The sequence below is a fragment of the Thunnus maccoyii genome, chromosome 7 (genome assembly GCF_910596095.1).
Source record: "Thunnus maccoyii chromosome 7, fThuMac1.1, whole genome shotgun sequence".
Classification (NCBI taxonomy): domain Eukaryota; kingdom Metazoa; phylum Chordata; class Actinopteri; order Scombriformes; family Scombridae; genus Thunnus; species Thunnus maccoyii.
The window spans coordinates 450943-469726 of record NC_056539.1 but is presented as its reverse complement, the minus strand read 5'-3'; the positions used below and the strand labels follow the sequence as shown (position 1 = coordinate 469726).

Genomic DNA, 18784 nt, shown 5'->3' with positions numbered 1-18784 from the left:
ATTCTTAATCCATCCTGCCATCGAATGCTTTTCTGACAAAGCTCCACATCCAGCATCTTCTTTCAAACCCTGAATCTTCATTTCAACCATGTAGGTTTGTTTTTCATGTTCACTCTCACTATGGTTCAAGGAATCAACTTCCTTTTTCTTTGTCTTCCCTGAGGCTCTCCTGCTTCTAACTTCAAAATTCTCATCTTCCTTTTCCCTTGTTCCCTCTCCATTTTATGACTCCATCCCCCTGTCCTCTCCATTACCCACCATTTTTCCAGTGTTGATGGGAATGTTGTAATGCTGATCCTGCAACAATTTGTGGCACATTGTGGCAAAATAAAGTTGTATAAAGAGAGTTCTCTTTATACGTCCATGCTCGCTTTGAGCTTCAAAATCGCTCTTCAGAGACCAACGGGTGACCTCCATGGATGTATAATAAGAGCTGGATAGGGTGCCACTGCTCAGCCTTGCAGCCAATTTTTCCCAGTGGCCACTCGCGGTATTGCAGCGAAAAATCCCCCTGCGGCCCAAAAAGGATATTCCCAAGCCCCCAGGAACAGCATCGGGCTGTGAGGCCAATTTGACATAGTGGCCAAACCGTGTAATTACAACATCACGTGACGCTATTGGGCCAAAAAAGATTTTTTTCCATAGACTTACATTGTGAAAGAAACGTCTGTAAATCAGCGGATAAATTTTTTTGAGCATCACAACCCCTGCAAAATGACTCGTCTCACTATCAGAATTTGATTCAGTCGGTTCGATCAAAAGCCTAGAAGAACCGCACGATCGAATTGTTTTATCCCCATTCAAGTTAGCCGGAGGGATAAACCAGAAGTAGCTGGCTCGGCCAGCGAAAGCCACTACTGCGCTTGCTCTATGGGCCCAATGATCCTGGAAGATCTGGGTAATTTTATACGCGGAAGTTGAGCATTTTTGGCTTCATATGCCACTGAGCAACTTTCACAGGAATGAACGGGGCCCCACCTCTGACGCTGTATCCAGTTCTCTGTATACATCCATGGATTTTCCCCATAGACCACCATTGTAAAAGAGACGCCTGTAAAACTGTTGACAGGACGCCTCGAACTGCAAACGTCAATTAGGATTCTTTCTATTATGAACTTTTGATCCATGGAGGCTTTATGTTTGTAAAACTTTCCTCGAGCCGAGAAAAGCGATTTAAAAATCCGTGATGTCATCACAACGTAAAGTCTATGGGCCAAGCCGGAGCTTGCGGGCAGGGCCAGCGGGGGAAACACTACTGCGCATATTCAGTGGGCTGCACAACGCAGAAGCAAACCCGGAAGCTAGAAACTTTTTTTGGTGTATGCGCCATGGATGTATAAAGAGAACTGGATACAGGAAGAGCGCCAGGCTTTGAAGCAAATTTGACATAGCGGCCAAACCGTGTAATTACAACGTCACGTGATGCACACTGGCCCAAAAAGACTTTTTCCCATAGACTTACATTGTGAAAGAGACGTCTGTAGTCAGCGGATACATTTTTTTGAGCGTCACAACCCCCGCGAAATGACTTGTCTCATTATCAGAGTTAAATCCTTTCGGACCGATCACATTTCAAAAGCCTAGAAGAGCCGCATGATTGTATTGCCCATTCCCCATTCAAGTTAGCCAGAGGGCTAAACCGGAAGTAGCGGACTCGGCCAGCGAAAGTCACTAGTGCGCAAGCTCTATGGGCCACACAATGCGGAAGATCCGGGTACTTTCATACCAGGAAGTGGATTTTTTATTGCTTCATGCGCCACTGAGCAACTTTCATAGGAATGAACGTGGCCCCGCCTCCGATGCTGTATCCAGTTCTCTTTATACATCCATAGTGGCAGCGCATGAAGCAAAAAAAAAAAAAAATCGACTTCCGGGTAGTACTCGTTGCCTTCATTGGTTTGATTGGTTAGGTTTAGGCATGAGGACTGAGATTGGTTAGGGTTAGGGTAAGAACATCAGGGTTAGCCAATCAGAGGCAGAGTAGGGCGGGTCATGATTTCGCCATCCTGGTTAAAAAAAAAACAAAAAAAAAAAAAAACGGGCCGAACTCGGACAGTTTGGGTGTGGGGGCAAATGATAACAGCTCAGAGCCACAAGGGCTCATTTCAGTAAACATACTGACAATGTCTCGTTTCAAAAGAGCGGATAAGGTGGACTCTCTGGCGGGCTTCAGGGCGGAAAAGATCGAACCCACCATTCCTCACGGACTGCTGAAGGCAGCCCGGAAAAGTGGCCAGCTCAACCTGTCCGGCCGAGGGCTGACAGAAGGTACCATTTTCACTTATTAGCTAACTCATACAGTAAAGCACCGCTGAAATTCTAATTCCGCCTTTGGAAGTATTTAGAAGGTCAAATGTTTGGTCAGAATGGCGAAAAATGTGGATATAACGCAGATAGAAACAAAAAAATCCATTCACTCAAGATTGTTGGTCAGTGTTTACATTTAGACACAGATAGTACTGTTTCAGTTTGTCTTCCCAAACTAAACTGCTTCATTAACTGAAATACACGGAATGTATTTTTAAGTTATGTTCATGAAGCATATGATTTACGTGCTTTCACGTAATTTAATGATCAGATATGCTCTCAGTTTTCTTTCAACCACACCAAATCATACATCGTCATAGAGACCACATGATCAGATAGGCTTCAATTTCATGGTTAGTGTATTTCAACACGTGTTGTTAGGCTGGATGGATGTTCACCTTAACCTCAGTTAATGTTGGGCTCAGCAGCACAGCATATTTACGTGGTAGATGAAATAAATCTGAGTTTTATAAGATATTACAATCTATCATTGTTACTTTTCAACATTACAATTAATAGGGCCACCCCTCAGTGTTTTATTCTCCTCATGTCACATCGCCTCTTGCGTGATTTAGGACTGTCCTTCTGACTGTCTCTTTTTCTTTTTGTGATAAAAGAGAAATAAAAACATCTCTGAAGGTTTAATGACATTTAGATCATGAAACCAGAATTATGAATAGTGGCAGTATCAGTTACCTGACATACCAGTGCCAGTAGGTTTAAGATTAAGATAAGACTTTGTTGTCCCAGAGGGAAATTTGCCTTGGACACACTATGTTGCTGCTGTATAGTACCAAATAATTCAACAGTACTACACATCATACATTTCATAAATACTGTGATTTTTTTTTTTAAAAGTGTGTAATAACCACCAACCATATTAACATGAATCTCAGTCCCTCAGAATGTGTATCGTCTAAACGTCGACACACCAGAGGAAGCCAAGCAGAATGTGTCCTTTGGAGTGTCAGATCGCTGGTGGGAACAGACTGACCTCACCAAACTGCTGCTGTCATCCAATCAGCTGACACAACTGTCTGATGACATCAGACTATTGCCTGGACTCTCTACACTGGATGTAAGTAAAACCCCCAAGCTGCAGCATTTATTAACTGACACACTGTAGTCTGTACCGTAAAAAAGACGAGAGACAGAGAGACCACCAGCGAGAGAGAGCAGCAGTGGTCAAGCGAGCTAGGAATGAAGAGAATGAAGAATGAAGAGAGGGAGCGCTGGTAGCGAGAATGCCGGTGAATCAGATCAAAAAATGTTATTTTCTGATTGTTTCACAGCAGTTATGTTCTGGAGGACAAATAAACAAGCCCACACCCCCACACACCTCCGCTCGAACCTGCGGGTGAATGCTGCACTGCCTGATTTGGTCTGAATACGGCCTTACAGCTGACCTTTTCCTCTGCTCTGCTCACATTCACCATCACTTTTCTTACGCTCGCTCTCTTGCATAACCACTCACTCGCTTACGCTCTGTGCTATTCCTTAAAAGGAGTTATGCTACCTGCAGTTTCCCAGGCAACGACACAGACGTTGACTCACATTTCGAAACAGCGCTGCTCAGAGGCTCCCAAATGCTATTGATTTCTGGATTAATGGATATTTGGTGTTATTTTTGGCATTTAAAAAACTATGTTTTGGCCTGGCAGGGGTACTCCTTGGCCTGGCAGCCTGCCAGGCTTGTACTACTATAAGAGAAACACTGGATCTAAAAAGGGGCACAAACTTTAATTGGTGGATATAAGAAAAAATGATGAAATCATTTTAATTCTAGCTGTTAAACTAAAATCATGATTTTGCTCTGGCAGCTCCATGACAACCAGCTCAGCAGTTTACCCAGTGCTTTGGGAGAACTGCAGGAACTCCAGCAACTGCGACTCAGGTATACACACACACGCTCTCTTCAATCCTTAAATCTGGAGCAACAATGGAAACAAGTTGAAAGACTGTTTAATGACAGAAATGGAATACTTTATATCTAAGTGTAAATGTTGCTTCACAGATATGGAGAAAAATATGTACAAGAATAATACAACAAACCACAGAGCTATGGTAAAAGTTGGAGAACAAAAAAAAGCACAAATGACATTGAACACAGTTGGAAAAATAAATGATTAGAACAGACGACCTAGAAATTTAGTCCAGACAAAATAATATAAGCATATACTGTACAACATTCCAAAGACATGGGAAGGCAATGATATCTATATGTCTTTCTCAGACACAAGCAGACCAAGCAAGACTGATTATTGTAACCTTCATGAACTATCAAACAAAGAAATAAAAGATGGCTTGGCCAAAAAGTATTTTGTTGTTGTGATTGTAAGTGGTGGCTATTTCATCAGTCTGCTATGTGGTCTCTGCCCTCTGTCTGAATTGCTGTCGAGCCTCAACACACACACACACACACACACACATACTGCAACCTGCATTATTTTAGTTAATATTATTTCTCTCGATACAAATGTGTACTGATAGAAACTTTTATATGTATTGAAACATAAGCAAATAGCCAGGGTGAAAAATGAAAATGAACAAATCTTGCAGCATCTCTGGTCAGACATTATGTCACCACAGGGTGCCACAGCACCGACTTTGACATAACTGATTTAGAAACATAATCTTAGATTTCTAATTACAATCTACAAATCTCTGACAGCAGCAGTAAGCCCCTACTGACTCAAGACTGTGTGGGAAAATTAATGAAAAAAAATCTCTAAAAAATAAACTTAAATTGAATGTGTATTTTTATTTCTGTGTGAGCAGTCATAACCAGCTGAGATCACTGCCAGTGGAGGTGTATACTCTGAAGAACCTCCGTAGCCTCACACTCCAGCAGAATCTGCTGGAGAGCCTGCCAGAAGAACTAGGCCAGCTGGAGAACCTGACTGAGCTGGTAACTAATGCATGTATTACACTCCCACCAGGCTCTTTCTACTGTGTTGTGTGACGGCTTACGTTGTTGTCCTATCTGTTGTGATTGGTGGAAGGACCTGTCCAACAACCAACTGACAAGTCTGCCCTCCACCCTGGGCCGGCTAACCTGTCTGCAGAAACTGCACCTGTGTCACAACAAGCTCAGCTGTCTGCCTGACAGCCTGACCCAGCTCACAAGTAAGACCAGCTATACTGCAGTGTGCTCCCTATCTCTTTACCATGCAGCTTTTCACACTTGATGTACCGTAAATGATCAAATAGCGGCCTTTATTTACCTCAAAATTAGAGAGAACCCGGCCCTTTTTGAAACAGTATTACATGAAAGACAGGCCTGTTGTATATGTTATCTCTTCCCCACGCTGTTCGACAGTCCAGCAAACTTTTTGTCTGAAGCATACTGAGGCCCTGAAGTACTTTGAAGTACATTTGAGGAGCTGAGAGGCGTATTATTTTGTTCTATGAGAAAAAAAGTAAATAAATCAAAAGCAGAGTTCTGACTTTGTTTGACAGATGTTAAGCTGTTGGACTGCAGCAATAACCAGCTGACTGACATTCCTGCCAGCCTATCAGAAATGCTTGCTCTGGAGCAGCTGTATCTCAGACACAACAAGCTCCGCCTCCTCCCACAGCTCCCCGCACCCGCACTCAAGGTAACCATAGAAACATGTGTGTCCCCAGGTTTAAAGTGATTTTGAGTCATGTTGACCAAATTTACTGATCGTTCTGTGCGTCCTCTCTGACCCATTCTGTTCCTGGAGTCATATATGTTATTCATTTAACAAGCACAGCAACCTGAGAGTGCTGTCATCTGATGTGTACTGTCAGAGTTAGCGGCACACTGAAAACTGATTCTTATAGTTTGAGAAGAATAGAATGTAGTTTGGCCATTTGTTGCATAAGAGCAGGTGGAGCAGGAACAAGAGCAATATGTGGAACAGCATTAAATGGTTTAACTTTATGTCTAATATATAAAGTTACCTTGCCTTAATTTATGATTCAAATAATTTTCGTGTGTTTTCATTTAAATTATGCGTCAAATACCCCATTTACTTCAAAATGTTTATAGATTTTATTAGCTTGTAATGATTAATTCATTACTTATCATTAACATGACCAATGGCCAAATGAATTTGGATCTTTATTTTAGGTCAGGAACTGAAACCTCTACATCTATATCTACAGCCTTAAATGTTGTTCATATATTATGGCCGCAAGAAATATAATTGTGTGTGTGTGTGTATGTGTGTGTGTGAGTATAGGAGTTGTATGTTGGAAACAACCAGATTGAGCAGTTGGAGACGGAACAGCTGGCCAGCCTGACAGTCATCTCTCTTCTAGAACTCCGAGACAACAAGATCAAAACCCTCCCTGACCAGATCACCTTATTGAGCACGCTCACACGCCTTGACCTCACCAACAATGACATAACGACGTAATTAACTGTTTGTGCTTATGTGTCAAATTCAACAGATGATTCTAGTAGTTAATAACTAACATGAGCATTGATCTTTGCACTAGTTCACAGGGATTTCACCAGGTGGATTCTAGAGTTAGCCATTGGAACACATTTATAGACACATGTACTCCTACATATTAATATAGTCCTACATGATTTCAGTATGATGCACACTGTTTCAGCTGAGTCTTCCAAAGCAAATGTTAGTGACTGAGATGTTAGATAATATTTATCAGGAGATACTATCAGGACGCTGTCATCCACCTGAGTTCTAGGTATTTTCATGTGAATTGGAATCTCTCTCTCTGTCAGTCTTCCAGCGTCTCTCAGCCTGCTGCCTAATCTGAAGATGCTACTGTTGGAGGGAAACCCTCTGCGAGGAATCAGGAGAGACCTGCTCACTGTAGGTGACACACTGAGGACATGAGCACAGTGAAGGAAGGCAAATACTGCAGTGGTAGTACAGCCTGTCCAAACACTGAAATTATAGTAACCAAACTATAATACATAGCCAAACACGCTTGTATTTACGTGTGTCTAGATCTTAGAGTTAATGTTAATTTAAAAAAATCTTGTCAAAATGATCTAAATTAAGTACAGATATAAATCATAATAAGAGATTGTGTGAATATAAGAATGGCTGGGAAAAATGTGCTTGTATGATGTAAGAAAGTAGCACTGTGTCACTGTAACAGTTTACTGTGTCACACTAACTTCCATGTAAAGACGTTTCAGCCCTAAGTCAACAAGATTCAACACACCTGCCACTAAGGCCGGTCTCTAGGAAAGGTTCCTCCATATAGATTTTCATTTAAAAGAAAGCTTTACAATGCTTTGCTTGCCATAACTCACATCACAACAGACATTGTGCACTGCATTTGAATGGCTGCGAACCATGAATGAAAACAATACCCTACAGATGTCTGCAGTAAATAAGTTTACAGATGATACTTTATTTATGGAATTTCACTGACATGTTTCTATTAACAATCCATAAATCAGCTGGTAATGTTCATGTATTTCTCCACTAGTACATGCATTCATATTAATAATATTCTAACACTCCTCTTCTGTTGTCCTCATCACAGAAAGGAACCAACGAGCTTCTGAAATATTTAAAAGGAAGAATTAAAGGTACTGTTCACTTTTGGTGCTGACTGGAAACTGTTTTGACCACTGAACCCAGAAGGACTGAAGTAGTTCCATAAAAAGCCCATGACTCAGGGTCACATGTAGTGTCTTTTAGTTAGAAACCAATATGAGTGTAATGACAGCAGACTGAAGATTTGCCAATAATCCAACCACACACATCAAATCATTTCTTACAAAAAAATACTGTGTACTGTGTGAGCCACATAAAGGACAAATTTCCATTGCCTTGTGATGGACTATTAAGTTTCAGATTCTGATTCTAATTGTCTCAGCAAAGGTCAGAAACTCCCAAAATAAGAATGATTTCTTGTCCCCATGTTTGTCCGAACATCCTTGGACAGTGTTCATCTGTTCCACCGAGATTAACTGCAGCATCAGTTTCTTCTTACATTTATGCCAACATCACTGGTGACAACAACAGAAACAGGCATTTCTTAAGTCATCTTGATTATCAGAGCATGGAAGTTCACTCTCACCTTGTTATCAGTATTATGAGTGACAATATAACCTCAGCTCAAGGTCCACTCAGCTTTTGCTGAGCTTTAAATTACATCTCAAGGTCTTCATCAGAAAGTGCAAGATGGATATTTAAGGGCACTCGGGGTGTATGATATCATCATAACCTCACAAGCCATCAGGTGCAGTGCTGAGATGTGAGGTGATTTTGACGCAGTGGCTTCAGTCAGAATTGCAGGTCCATGAATCCAGGTCCAGAATTGTAGGCCTCATGCAGTGTCACAAACACTCGTCAGCTGGTGAGCCAGAGAAGCACTCCAGTGTGCATGCTCAATTGACCAAAATTGCTCAGGCCTGAGAAAGCCTGACACACAGTACATCAGGGAAACTGCAAGGACGCTTGAAAAGAGACTGAATGAACACTGAACCACCAACCACCACCAGAGACCATCTTTGAATAGAGACAAGAGATACTGTCCCCCTCCCTATGGTTCATTCAGTCACTGACAAATGTAGTGAAAACTGCTCAAATATAGTGTCATTGTTTTCTCATCTCAGTTAGAAGCCACCAGCTCCCCTTCTTCTATCATTCAGTTATCTTCCAGATAAAATGTGATGCTAGTCTGCCATACTGCTTTGTTGCTTCTTCTCAGGAGACTGGACACTGCAAGCTGTGTTGGTTTGCAGTGTGTAGGATTCAGTGGCATCTAGCAGTGAGTTTTCAGATTGCAACAAACTGAATACACGAAAACTTGCATATTCATTACGAAAGGCACTCTCTAAAGCCAGTGTTTGGTTTGTCCGTTCAGAGCTACTGTAGAAACATGGCGATGTAACATGGCGTGCTCTGTGGAAGAGGTCCCGCTCCCTCTGTAAATTTAAAGGGCTTGTTCTAAGGTAATAAGGTCACTCTAAGGTAACGAAAACACAATGATTCTTATTTTCAAGTAATTATATACTAATTAAAACATACTCATGAATATTATATTCCATTTCTGCCACATCCATTCTGTTAGATGCCACTAAAGTCTACACTGCACCTTTAATGTGATTACTAGTCATCACATGGTGTCACCAAATCCCCCTGAACAGAAAGCTTTCAGTACATTCCTTCAGTTAATCCAATGATGCAGGTTAATTGTAGGGATTGTAAATAAAGACATTTTTAAGTAAAACGGTATTTCCAAATAAAGGGGTTATATTGGATTTGATAATGGCATTTCAGCACACCAAATGAACAGCAAAACTGAAACTGAATCCCTAAACTCCAGTTTCATTTAGTTTCCATGTGTAAAACTGATGGTGAACTCACGTTTTAAATCATTGTAGCCAAGAAAATCAACACTCTTTACTGACTTAACTCAATAATCTGCTGACATTACTGACTCTCCTGGTTCTACGAGTTACATCTGAATATATTTAACCTGCTTACTATTCTCACCCACTAAATGGGATGGAGAGCCTATTCTAATGTGTGTGTGTGTGTGTGTGTGTGTGTGACTTGCAGAGGAACCTGAGAGAGCAGATGAAGGACCTACAGCCATGACGTTACCCAGCCAGGCCAGGGTCAATGTACATAACATTAAAACTCTCAAGTCATTGATGTACAGGTTAGTGATACACACTGCACACACAGCATCAAATTTCATAAATGATTGTGTCGCTCTCAAACTGCAGAGTAATATGAGTCCTGCAGGGCTCTTGCATGCTCATGTATGGGTTGCAAATATGCCATTTGTTTTGAATAGTTATACAGACATGGCCAAAAATATTGGTACCCTTCCACCTTTTCTTAAAAAAACTAAATTTTCTCTGTATTACGTTGAAACTAACAGAAGTATATGGTATCCATCATTCTTTATTTCACATTGAATATAACTGAAACTTTGCTTTTGATTTACAACGTAACATATTTAATACAATAAAACAAATGAAAATGGCATGGCCAAAAATATTGGTACCCTTAACTTAATATTTTGTAGCACAGCTTTTTGAGGCAACAACTGCAGTCAAGCCCTTTCTGTAACTCTGTAAGGTTTCTACACTTCTCCACTGGTAGTTCAGCCTACTCTTCTTGAGCGAACTGCTTCAGTTCTCTCAGGTTTGATGGGTGTCGTCTTCCAACTGCAAGTTTCAGCTCTTTCGACAGATGTTCAATGGGATTCAGATCAGGACTCATAGCAGGCCACTTCAGAACAGTCTAACATTTTCTTCTCATCCACTCTTGGGTGCGTTTTGATGTATTGTTTGGGGTCATTATCCTGCTGGAAGACCAATGACCTATGATGAAGACACAGCTTTCTGACACTGGGCTGCATGTTTCACTCCAAAATGCCTTGAAAGTCTTCTGATTTAATTGTGCCCTGCATAGATTCAAGACACCCAGTGCCTGAGGCAGCAAAGCAAACCCAAAACATCACTGAGCCTCCTCCATGTTTCACAGTAGGCATGGTGTTCTTTTCTTTGAAAGCTCCATTTTTTCTTCTGTAAACATAGGGTTGGTGTGTTTAACCAGAAAGTTCTAATTTTGTTTCATCTGTCCAAAGCACATTCTCCCAGAAGGACTGTGGTTTGTCAACATGCATTTTGGCAAAGTCCAGTCTGGCTTTTTGTGTCTCCCTCTTAGAAGGGGGGTCTTCTGGGTCTTCTGCTATGGAGCCCATTTTCATTCAGACAGCAACGGATGGTGTGGCTTGAAACTTTTGTACTTTTGAACTTTAAGATTAGCTTGGATCTGTATTGAAGTTTTCCTTGGTTCTTTCTAGACCATTCCCGCAATCCCTCTGTTCAATCTCAGGCCAATTTTCCTCTTGCGACCACATCCAGAGATGTTGGCTACAGTTCCATGAGCCTTAAACTTCTTAATAATATTGGCAACAGTGATCACAGGAACATCAAACTCTTTGGAGATGCTCTTGTAACCTTTACGTTGACCATGCTTGGCTGTTACCTTTTTTCTAATGTATTCAGACCACTGTCTGGTTTTCCTTCTGTTTTCCATGTTCAATGTGATGCACCCAGTGGCACAAAACAGCAGAGTAACTTTCTCCTTTTAAACTGGCTGCATGAGTGATTATAAGATGAAAACACGTGATACTAATTAAAACAATAGTCTGCTTAAAGTATCACTACAAATCAATTATTTCTTACAACTTCTAAAGGGTACCAATAATTTTGTGCAGGCATTTTAGAATGAGCATGGTTAATGTAGAATAAGCATGAATTCAGTTATTTTCACAACTTTTTTGTTTTTCTGCAAACCTAATATAGACATGCATTGACACTAAAATATATTTTAATTTCAACATTGTTCAGGGCAAATGGTACATTATTTTAATAAAATGCAAGGGTACCAATAACTTGTGCCATGTCTTTATGTGTCAAAATAAGCAGAAGGAAATGATCTCATTTTGCAAATCACAGCTTGGATGTTGCAGATTTAGCATGCCTCTGGCTGAGATCCATCCATTCCCTACACTGCGTGTCCTGTACAGGGTCATGGGTTTGGTGCTGGGCAGGTTCTATACATGTGGCTTGTCTGAGCTTGTTTACCGCCACATACAGTTTTATACTGAGTTGAGAGGGTAACCAGTTATAATCAGATCAGATAAGTTGGAAGCAAACTCCCCAAGTTAGACAACTTATTTTGGAAGAGAAAACCAAGGTATTTGTTTAAATTATTATTCATACTGTCACTTGTAAATAAAGCTTTATATGTCCAACATTAACCATTACAGTTTTCCACTGACAGGTTTGTTTTTACACTGTAAAATGTCCCTTATCAAAAATGTTTTATGACATGTGTTTATGGAAAAAAGAGTAAATATTGACGAATGCATTGTTATTATCAGACATCAGTATTGGCCTCTAAAATCCAGCATCCAGACTGCCTTCCTGTTTTAGCAACATTTTAGGTGTGCTCACTTCCAGTTTGACCTCCAAATAGTCAAACCTCCATCAGACTTAATTTTAGTGATGGCGCCGTGTTCCCAGATCTCAGTAATTACTTTGGCGAGTGCCGTGTTATCTTAACTGAATAACAGAATAAGACCCAAGTTGTCATAAACTGGAATTTAAAGCTGCATGGTTGGATATTTCTTTACACTGGTTTCAGCACTACCAGCGACTTTCACATCACAGGGTGTTTGATGTTTTTCAATTTAAAGTTACTAGAGTTTAACTAACTTGGTGTTTGTGTTCAGTGAGAAGCAGGCAGATAATATTCCAGATGAGCTGTTTGATGCTGCAGTAGATCAAGCTATTACCACTGTTAACTTCAGCAAGAACCAGCTGACCTCCATACCTACCAGGTACAACCACACATACACACAATCACTCACACTCAACATGAGTGGTGCTGACATCATCAGGGTGGGACTGAGATCAAAGATAATATTACAACAAAAGGCTGTTTGAACAGAGATGAATTCCAGACTAACCACAGATTTGTGAACTGTGTATGCAGACTGGTGGAGTTCCAGTCCTCACTATCAGATATCAATCTGGGCTTCAACAAACTGACTTGCTGTCCTCCTGACATCTGCAAGTTACTGCAGCTGACACACATTGACCTCAGGTACGCACACAGATTAACACACACCAACAAAGATCAACACAGAGATTTCTTATTTCCATTATAAGTTCTGCTCATACAGTATTAATATGTAGGGCTGCAACTAACAATTCTTTTATCAATTAATCTGCTGATTAGTTTCTTTATAAAACAAATTGCCTATAAAATATCAGAAAATATTGGGGGGAAAAGGCCAGCCATCTTCAAATGTCTTGTTTTCTCCAACAGTCCCAAATCCAAAGATATTCTGTTTATAATGACATAAAACACAGAAAGTATTCACATTGGAGAGGCTGGCACTACAGCAGTGGTTCCCAAAGTGGGTGCCATGAGATTAATCATACCATCTTTTATTGTGCATTTTTAATAACATCTCATCACATTTAAAAAAAACCCAGCAACAATTACATTAACCGCTCTTTATGTTACATTTTCAAACATATCAAAACAGAATAAATAATCAATATTAAAATCACCAAATTTATAACTGTTAAATATTAAAAATTGTATAATATGCAGGTAGTTGGCTGACATGACAACTCATTGTTGCCTGTTGTCATAGTAAAACAACCTGCTTTCTAGCTCGGGATTTTTTGGGGAGCTCAGCAGTCAGAAAAAAATGAGCTTCAGAGCAGCAATGGAAACATTTGACACAAAAGGGAAATGTTGCTCAGAGAAATGTTGAAACATCGCAGCTCTCAACAAGACGACTGAAACTCAGCGGACTGATAAAACGACTCGGCTGATGGTTTAACGGACAGGTTTTGGCTGCTTGTGAGAGACAGATATCCATCATTGTCTGTTCACATTAGTTGTGGTGTTACACGTTCCCAAATTCATATTCGTGTTAAGTGGCTGTCTGATCAATGGTAAAATGAAAACAAGTCCTGTCAGTGGAGTCAGACCGGTGTACACTTGCTCAGAAAGTTCTATTAGATCTTCCAGAATATCCTCTATACGAGATTGTACCATACCATTTTGTTACGCTGCATTTGGGCAGTCAGTAGGGTGTAACAGCACACCAAGTTTACAGTTCCGTACGTACCTCGGTTTTCGGGTCACAGTTTGGTATGATTTTGGTACAGCAGGGGTAAAGAAAGAATGGTAGGAAGTAACATTTTGGTCTTTCAATTTGAAAAATGTAAACATCAACAACGGCTCATTGGCCAGAACGATTATTATTGTGTGTAGCTTTGTATTTTGTATGTGTCCTGTGTGTTTTTTTGCTTTGTACTGTTTGTTATTGTGCTTTTAGATGTTTTAATTGTGACCTGCCGAAGAGACTGCAGATGAAACTTAACTATAAGCTAACGTTGGTACAGTACATCAAATGGTAACATTTATGTTTAACACTCTACATGGTCCCAATAACTTAAGAAGAAACAAAGAAACAGGATGTTCTCTCTCTCCACATCAGCAGCAGCTTACATGTCATATTAAAATGCCCAAAACCATTTTTTGGGTTTTGTTTGTTTGTTTTTCCTTACATCTTAAATATAAGCTCATTTTAATTGATGAAAATGAAAGAAATACATTAACATAATTAATTGTATTCATTGTTTATTTTAAGTAAAATTATTTATATATGAGTATTTTTTTCATAATTTACTTTGTATTTATTTAATCTTGAAAACTTTGTCTTTCCATATGAATAAGCCCAGAGATTCTATAAAAGTCACAATAGCAATCTTACAAGGTTGGACCTTGTAACATTTCTGTAACACTTCCAAAAGTCTGAACTGAATGCTCAGATGTCAGACAGTAAAAGAGCACTTGTCATATAATTTTTTTTTTTTGCACAACTCTAAAACTTACTACTGCAAATTAGCTTATTTTATGTCAGTCAGATCAGTCTATCAAAATGTGTTTTTATTTCACCATTTTGCTTATGATACACTGCATACGAGGAACAAGACAACACAATGATCAGCAAATGATCCAGCAAAACACTTTACATACAGCATCTGAATAAATAGGGATTAAATGAGTGTCCCAATCTAATATTTTGTCATTTTGACTTCAGCTTGGACACTGACAAAATGTCTAAAACATGACATTGATTTTATAGGATCAAAGAGGATCTATAGAGTTGATTTAAATTAGTGAAAGTTGGAGTGAGGTGGGTGTCTCTCACACTCACAGTGATCTTAAATAAAGTCACAGTGATAAACATTCAACTGTAAAATAAGATGTCAAATCTGGCACTACACTATTACCATGATTTTCCATTAGTGCCACTGCTCCTGTTCACGGACTTGGTGCCAAATATTTTGCAAGCATTGCAGCTTCATCTATAGTGGTCATGTCACATTTGAATAGAGCCATTACTAAACATTGCATGAAGGAGACTTGTGTTTGAATACTTTAACAGCCAGCAATGTCACAGATTTCATGTCTGACAAGGGCCTAGGAACAGGACAGGAATAGGATTTAGATATAGAATCATTAGTAAAGGAGTTAATATTGCACTAATGTGTGGCATTTTTTTCTTTCAGGAATAACCAGCTGAATGATTTACCATCTGAAATGAGGAACCTAACTAAACTACGCTCCATAATCCTCAATTACAACAGGTAACTCACTCTTTCAAGACCAGTTCAACTGCAAATGAAATCTTCATCATCTGCTGGAATCTGTTTTAATGGAACTGAAGTTTGCACAACCACCAAACACACACCTTAGCTACCTTAGAAACCCTGGCGCAACATGAAGATGAGGATCCCCTTTTCCTAGCTCCAAAGAATCAGCAGCAACAAGAGATAACAGTCTTCAAGCTATTCATTTCTTACAAGTTATAGGACATTTTTGCTTTAAGGTTTGCTAACAGTAACACAACAAACTAAATCAGTCCAACCTATGATTACCTGTTCAAAACAAAAAGGAAACAAAAACACAAATCTCTTATCTAAGCTCTAAAAACAGGTGATACAGAGAGAAAACTACATTTGCTACCCACCCTTACAAGGGCTTCCATAGCTACTTGCATGATGCTATTTACAATATACAGCATTACAAAGTGGAAGTGGAAAGAGGAATCACCTACGCACTCATTTACATAATCATTCAATCAGAGAGGCTCACCTGCAGCCCTTTACACATAGAGCTCACAGCAGCTTCTCTAGAGGAAGATGGACATACACACACATAGCACATAATACATAATGTTACTAGACAGCAGTTTTAACAAAGAAGCATCAATGTCTTGGGTTCATTTTGTTGATTTTAGTTTTGTCATATTTTTCATGATGTCTCATCAAGCTCTTGGATGTTTTGTACCTGTGTGTGTATCAGTATTCACTTTCTCATTGGTGAAAATACTGATTTCAGAAGGATAAATAACCCCTATTCATTACAGTCATTGGTAGAACAGGTCCCAAAATATGTTATTTAAATAGAGTAGATGCTTGTTTACTGAATCTATATTTGAATATAATCATACTATAATAATAGTTTGGACACACATCCCCATTCACTTGAAGGAGAAAGTGTGTCCAACCTTTTGAATGGTAAATTATGTAGAATAATTCCTCTGGGAGCCTCCTCTCAATAGATTTCCAGGTCACGGGCCAGAGGATGGAGGACAGGAAGCAGTATTAGTTGAATGGAAAGCACCTATAGTAAAGTAGGTCTTTGAGTCAGAATCTCTGATCTGATCACAGGTTCAAGTCCTTCCCTGAAGTCCTCTATCAGATAGTTTCCTTGGATACGGTGTTGCTTGGTAACAATCAGGTGGGCGTGTTGGACCCTAGTCGTCTGATGAAGTTGGTTCATCTGTCAACACTGGACCTGTCAAACAATGACTTGCTGAACATACCCCCTGAACTGGGCCTGTGTGTCAGCCTTAGGTAAGGAGCACACCTGAACAAAGAAACACACACTATCCTCCTCCTTCTCCCAACTATTTCTAAGTCTCAGATCCTTCACTGCAGCACACCACCACTGGTGCTGTTCAGTATTCTACATGTGCAGTGTCCACTGCTAGAAGTCTTCTAGAAGTCTTGCATTATGATTATGAGGTGAAACTAACACCCGTCCTCAAACTACGTCAATTACTTGTTCCTAAGTAGTAGTAGTATTGAGCGCAGAGAACTGTGAGAGATTCACAGCTCTCTGCAAGTACTCGAAGCACAATCTGCCTTGTAATGTACTTAATTGTCGTTTGGGCTCAATATATAAATTCCTGTATTTTTCAATACAGGAATTTATTTTTGCTTTTTATTGAGTTTAATATAACTGGTGAGAATAGGATTTGAAAAACTCAATATAATCTGGATAGTGAAGTGGCAGACAGGAAATGGGGAGAGAGATGGGTATGACATGCAACAAAGGTCCCTGGTTGGAATTGAACCAGGTATTTTGCATCAAATGCAGGTAACCATTTTTCTATTGGGGCACTCAAACCCTGTGTTGTCCTCAGGTGTCTTAGTCTGGAGGGGAATCCTTTCCGCACACCAAGAGCAGCCATTGTTGCTAGAGGAACGGATGCAGTGTTGGAGTACCTCCGTGGCCGCATACCTACATCAGCTCCACTACCATGATCAACACGGGAATTTTTTTTGGGATTGCAATTCCTCATTTTCTAAAAATTTTGACACTTAAATGAATCAGCCATGTTTGTTTACACAAGTCTGCAATTCAGCGTCCACATTTGTGTGCGAAGTTGTGATGACATTACATAGTCTTCATTATGAAGCAAGACAGAGCAGTTTCCATCTGTTGTTAAAAATCAGAATTTCAGCTGCAGTGATGTGGTTTGTGTTAGATGGATGTGTTGAGTGTCTGAATGTGATGAATGTTGCCGGACAATCTGATTCAAACTACATGTATGACAGAAAAGAACCAATGACAAAGCTACTTGGTCACTTAATAAAGTTGTTGCAAAGAACTGTGATGTGAATTTTATAATTTTATAAAAAACTGTCTTTTCACAACCTCAGTCACAAAGTGCTTCTAAGAACACAGGCCCATGAAAACTGTAAACAGCTTTAAAACCAAAGTGAGTCTTGTGAGCTAACTGTTGATTTTTATTGATTTATTTATTTAATGAATGGGACAGTGTGCAGTTTGAAACATTTTAGTACATGTTTCAGTCTGGTCTTGAATGCATTGATAGAACTACATTTCTTCATATCATCAGGTAGGGCATTCCATTGAGTTGTGGCTTTCACAGAGAAAGCTGACTGCCCAAATGCAGTGTGACAAAATGGTATGGTACAATCTTGTATAGAGGATATTCTGGAGGATCTAATAGAACTTACAAAGCGCGTGTACACAAAGTCACATAGTGGAGGAGGGGCCAAACCATTCAAAATTTTATAAACTAGGCACAAATTTGAGAATAATCTAAAATTCTCAAAGCTCAGTAAATTGTATTTCTCCAGTACCCTACTGTGATGGAAATGCATTGGCTTTTTGTCCAGAGTTTTTAAAGTTTGTTTGTATAAGGACTCAAGGTTTTATGGCTGTTTCTCCAGCCTGCCCCCAACATGTGATGCAATAAGACATATGGGAAAGAATCATAGCATGCATAAATATCTTTGCTGCATCCAAAGAGAGACAGTTTCTAATATGTCTAAAATTTGCTAAGTGGTACTTTATGGTTTTAACCGTTTTTTTTTAACATGTTTCTTAAAGTTCAAAATTGGATCCAGTGTCACACCAAGATATTTTAAATCAGTAACTATGTCAGTGTTTTCACCTTTTATGAAAATATCAGCATTAGGAGGTTGTACCATAGTCTTAGAGAAAAACATACCTTTTGTCTTGTTAACATTTAGACTCAGACATGATTGATCAAGTCAATGTGTGATCCTTTCCAATGCGATTGTTAGCTCAGCAGCAGCTAACTCAGCTATTTTTGCATGTGTGTACACAATGGTGTCATCTGCACA

General features: G+C 39.6%; 1 protein-coding gene across 1 annotated transcript; it reads left to right on the top strand.

Moving 5' to 3' along the window:
* The first annotated feature begins 2024 nt into the window (after positions 1 to 2024).
* Positions 2025 to 17778, top strand: lrrc40 (leucine rich repeat containing 40). Its single transcript, XM_042417512.1, has 15 exons — positions 2025 to 2268; positions 3204 to 3385; positions 4128 to 4201; positions 5086 to 5215; positions 5310 to 5433; positions 5767 to 5906; positions 6516 to 6688; positions 7025 to 7115; positions 7801 to 7846; positions 9828 to 9930; positions 12523 to 12630; positions 12786 to 12896; positions 15389 to 15466; positions 16553 to 16738; positions 17311 to 17778. The coding sequence occupies exons 1-15, from the start codon at positions 2124 to 2126 to the stop codon at positions 17429 to 17431; spliced, it is 1812 nt and encodes a 603-aa protein (XP_042273446.1). The 5' UTR covers positions 2025 to 2123; the 3' UTR covers positions 17432 to 17778.
* Positions 17779 to 18784: the final 1006 nt, after the last annotated feature.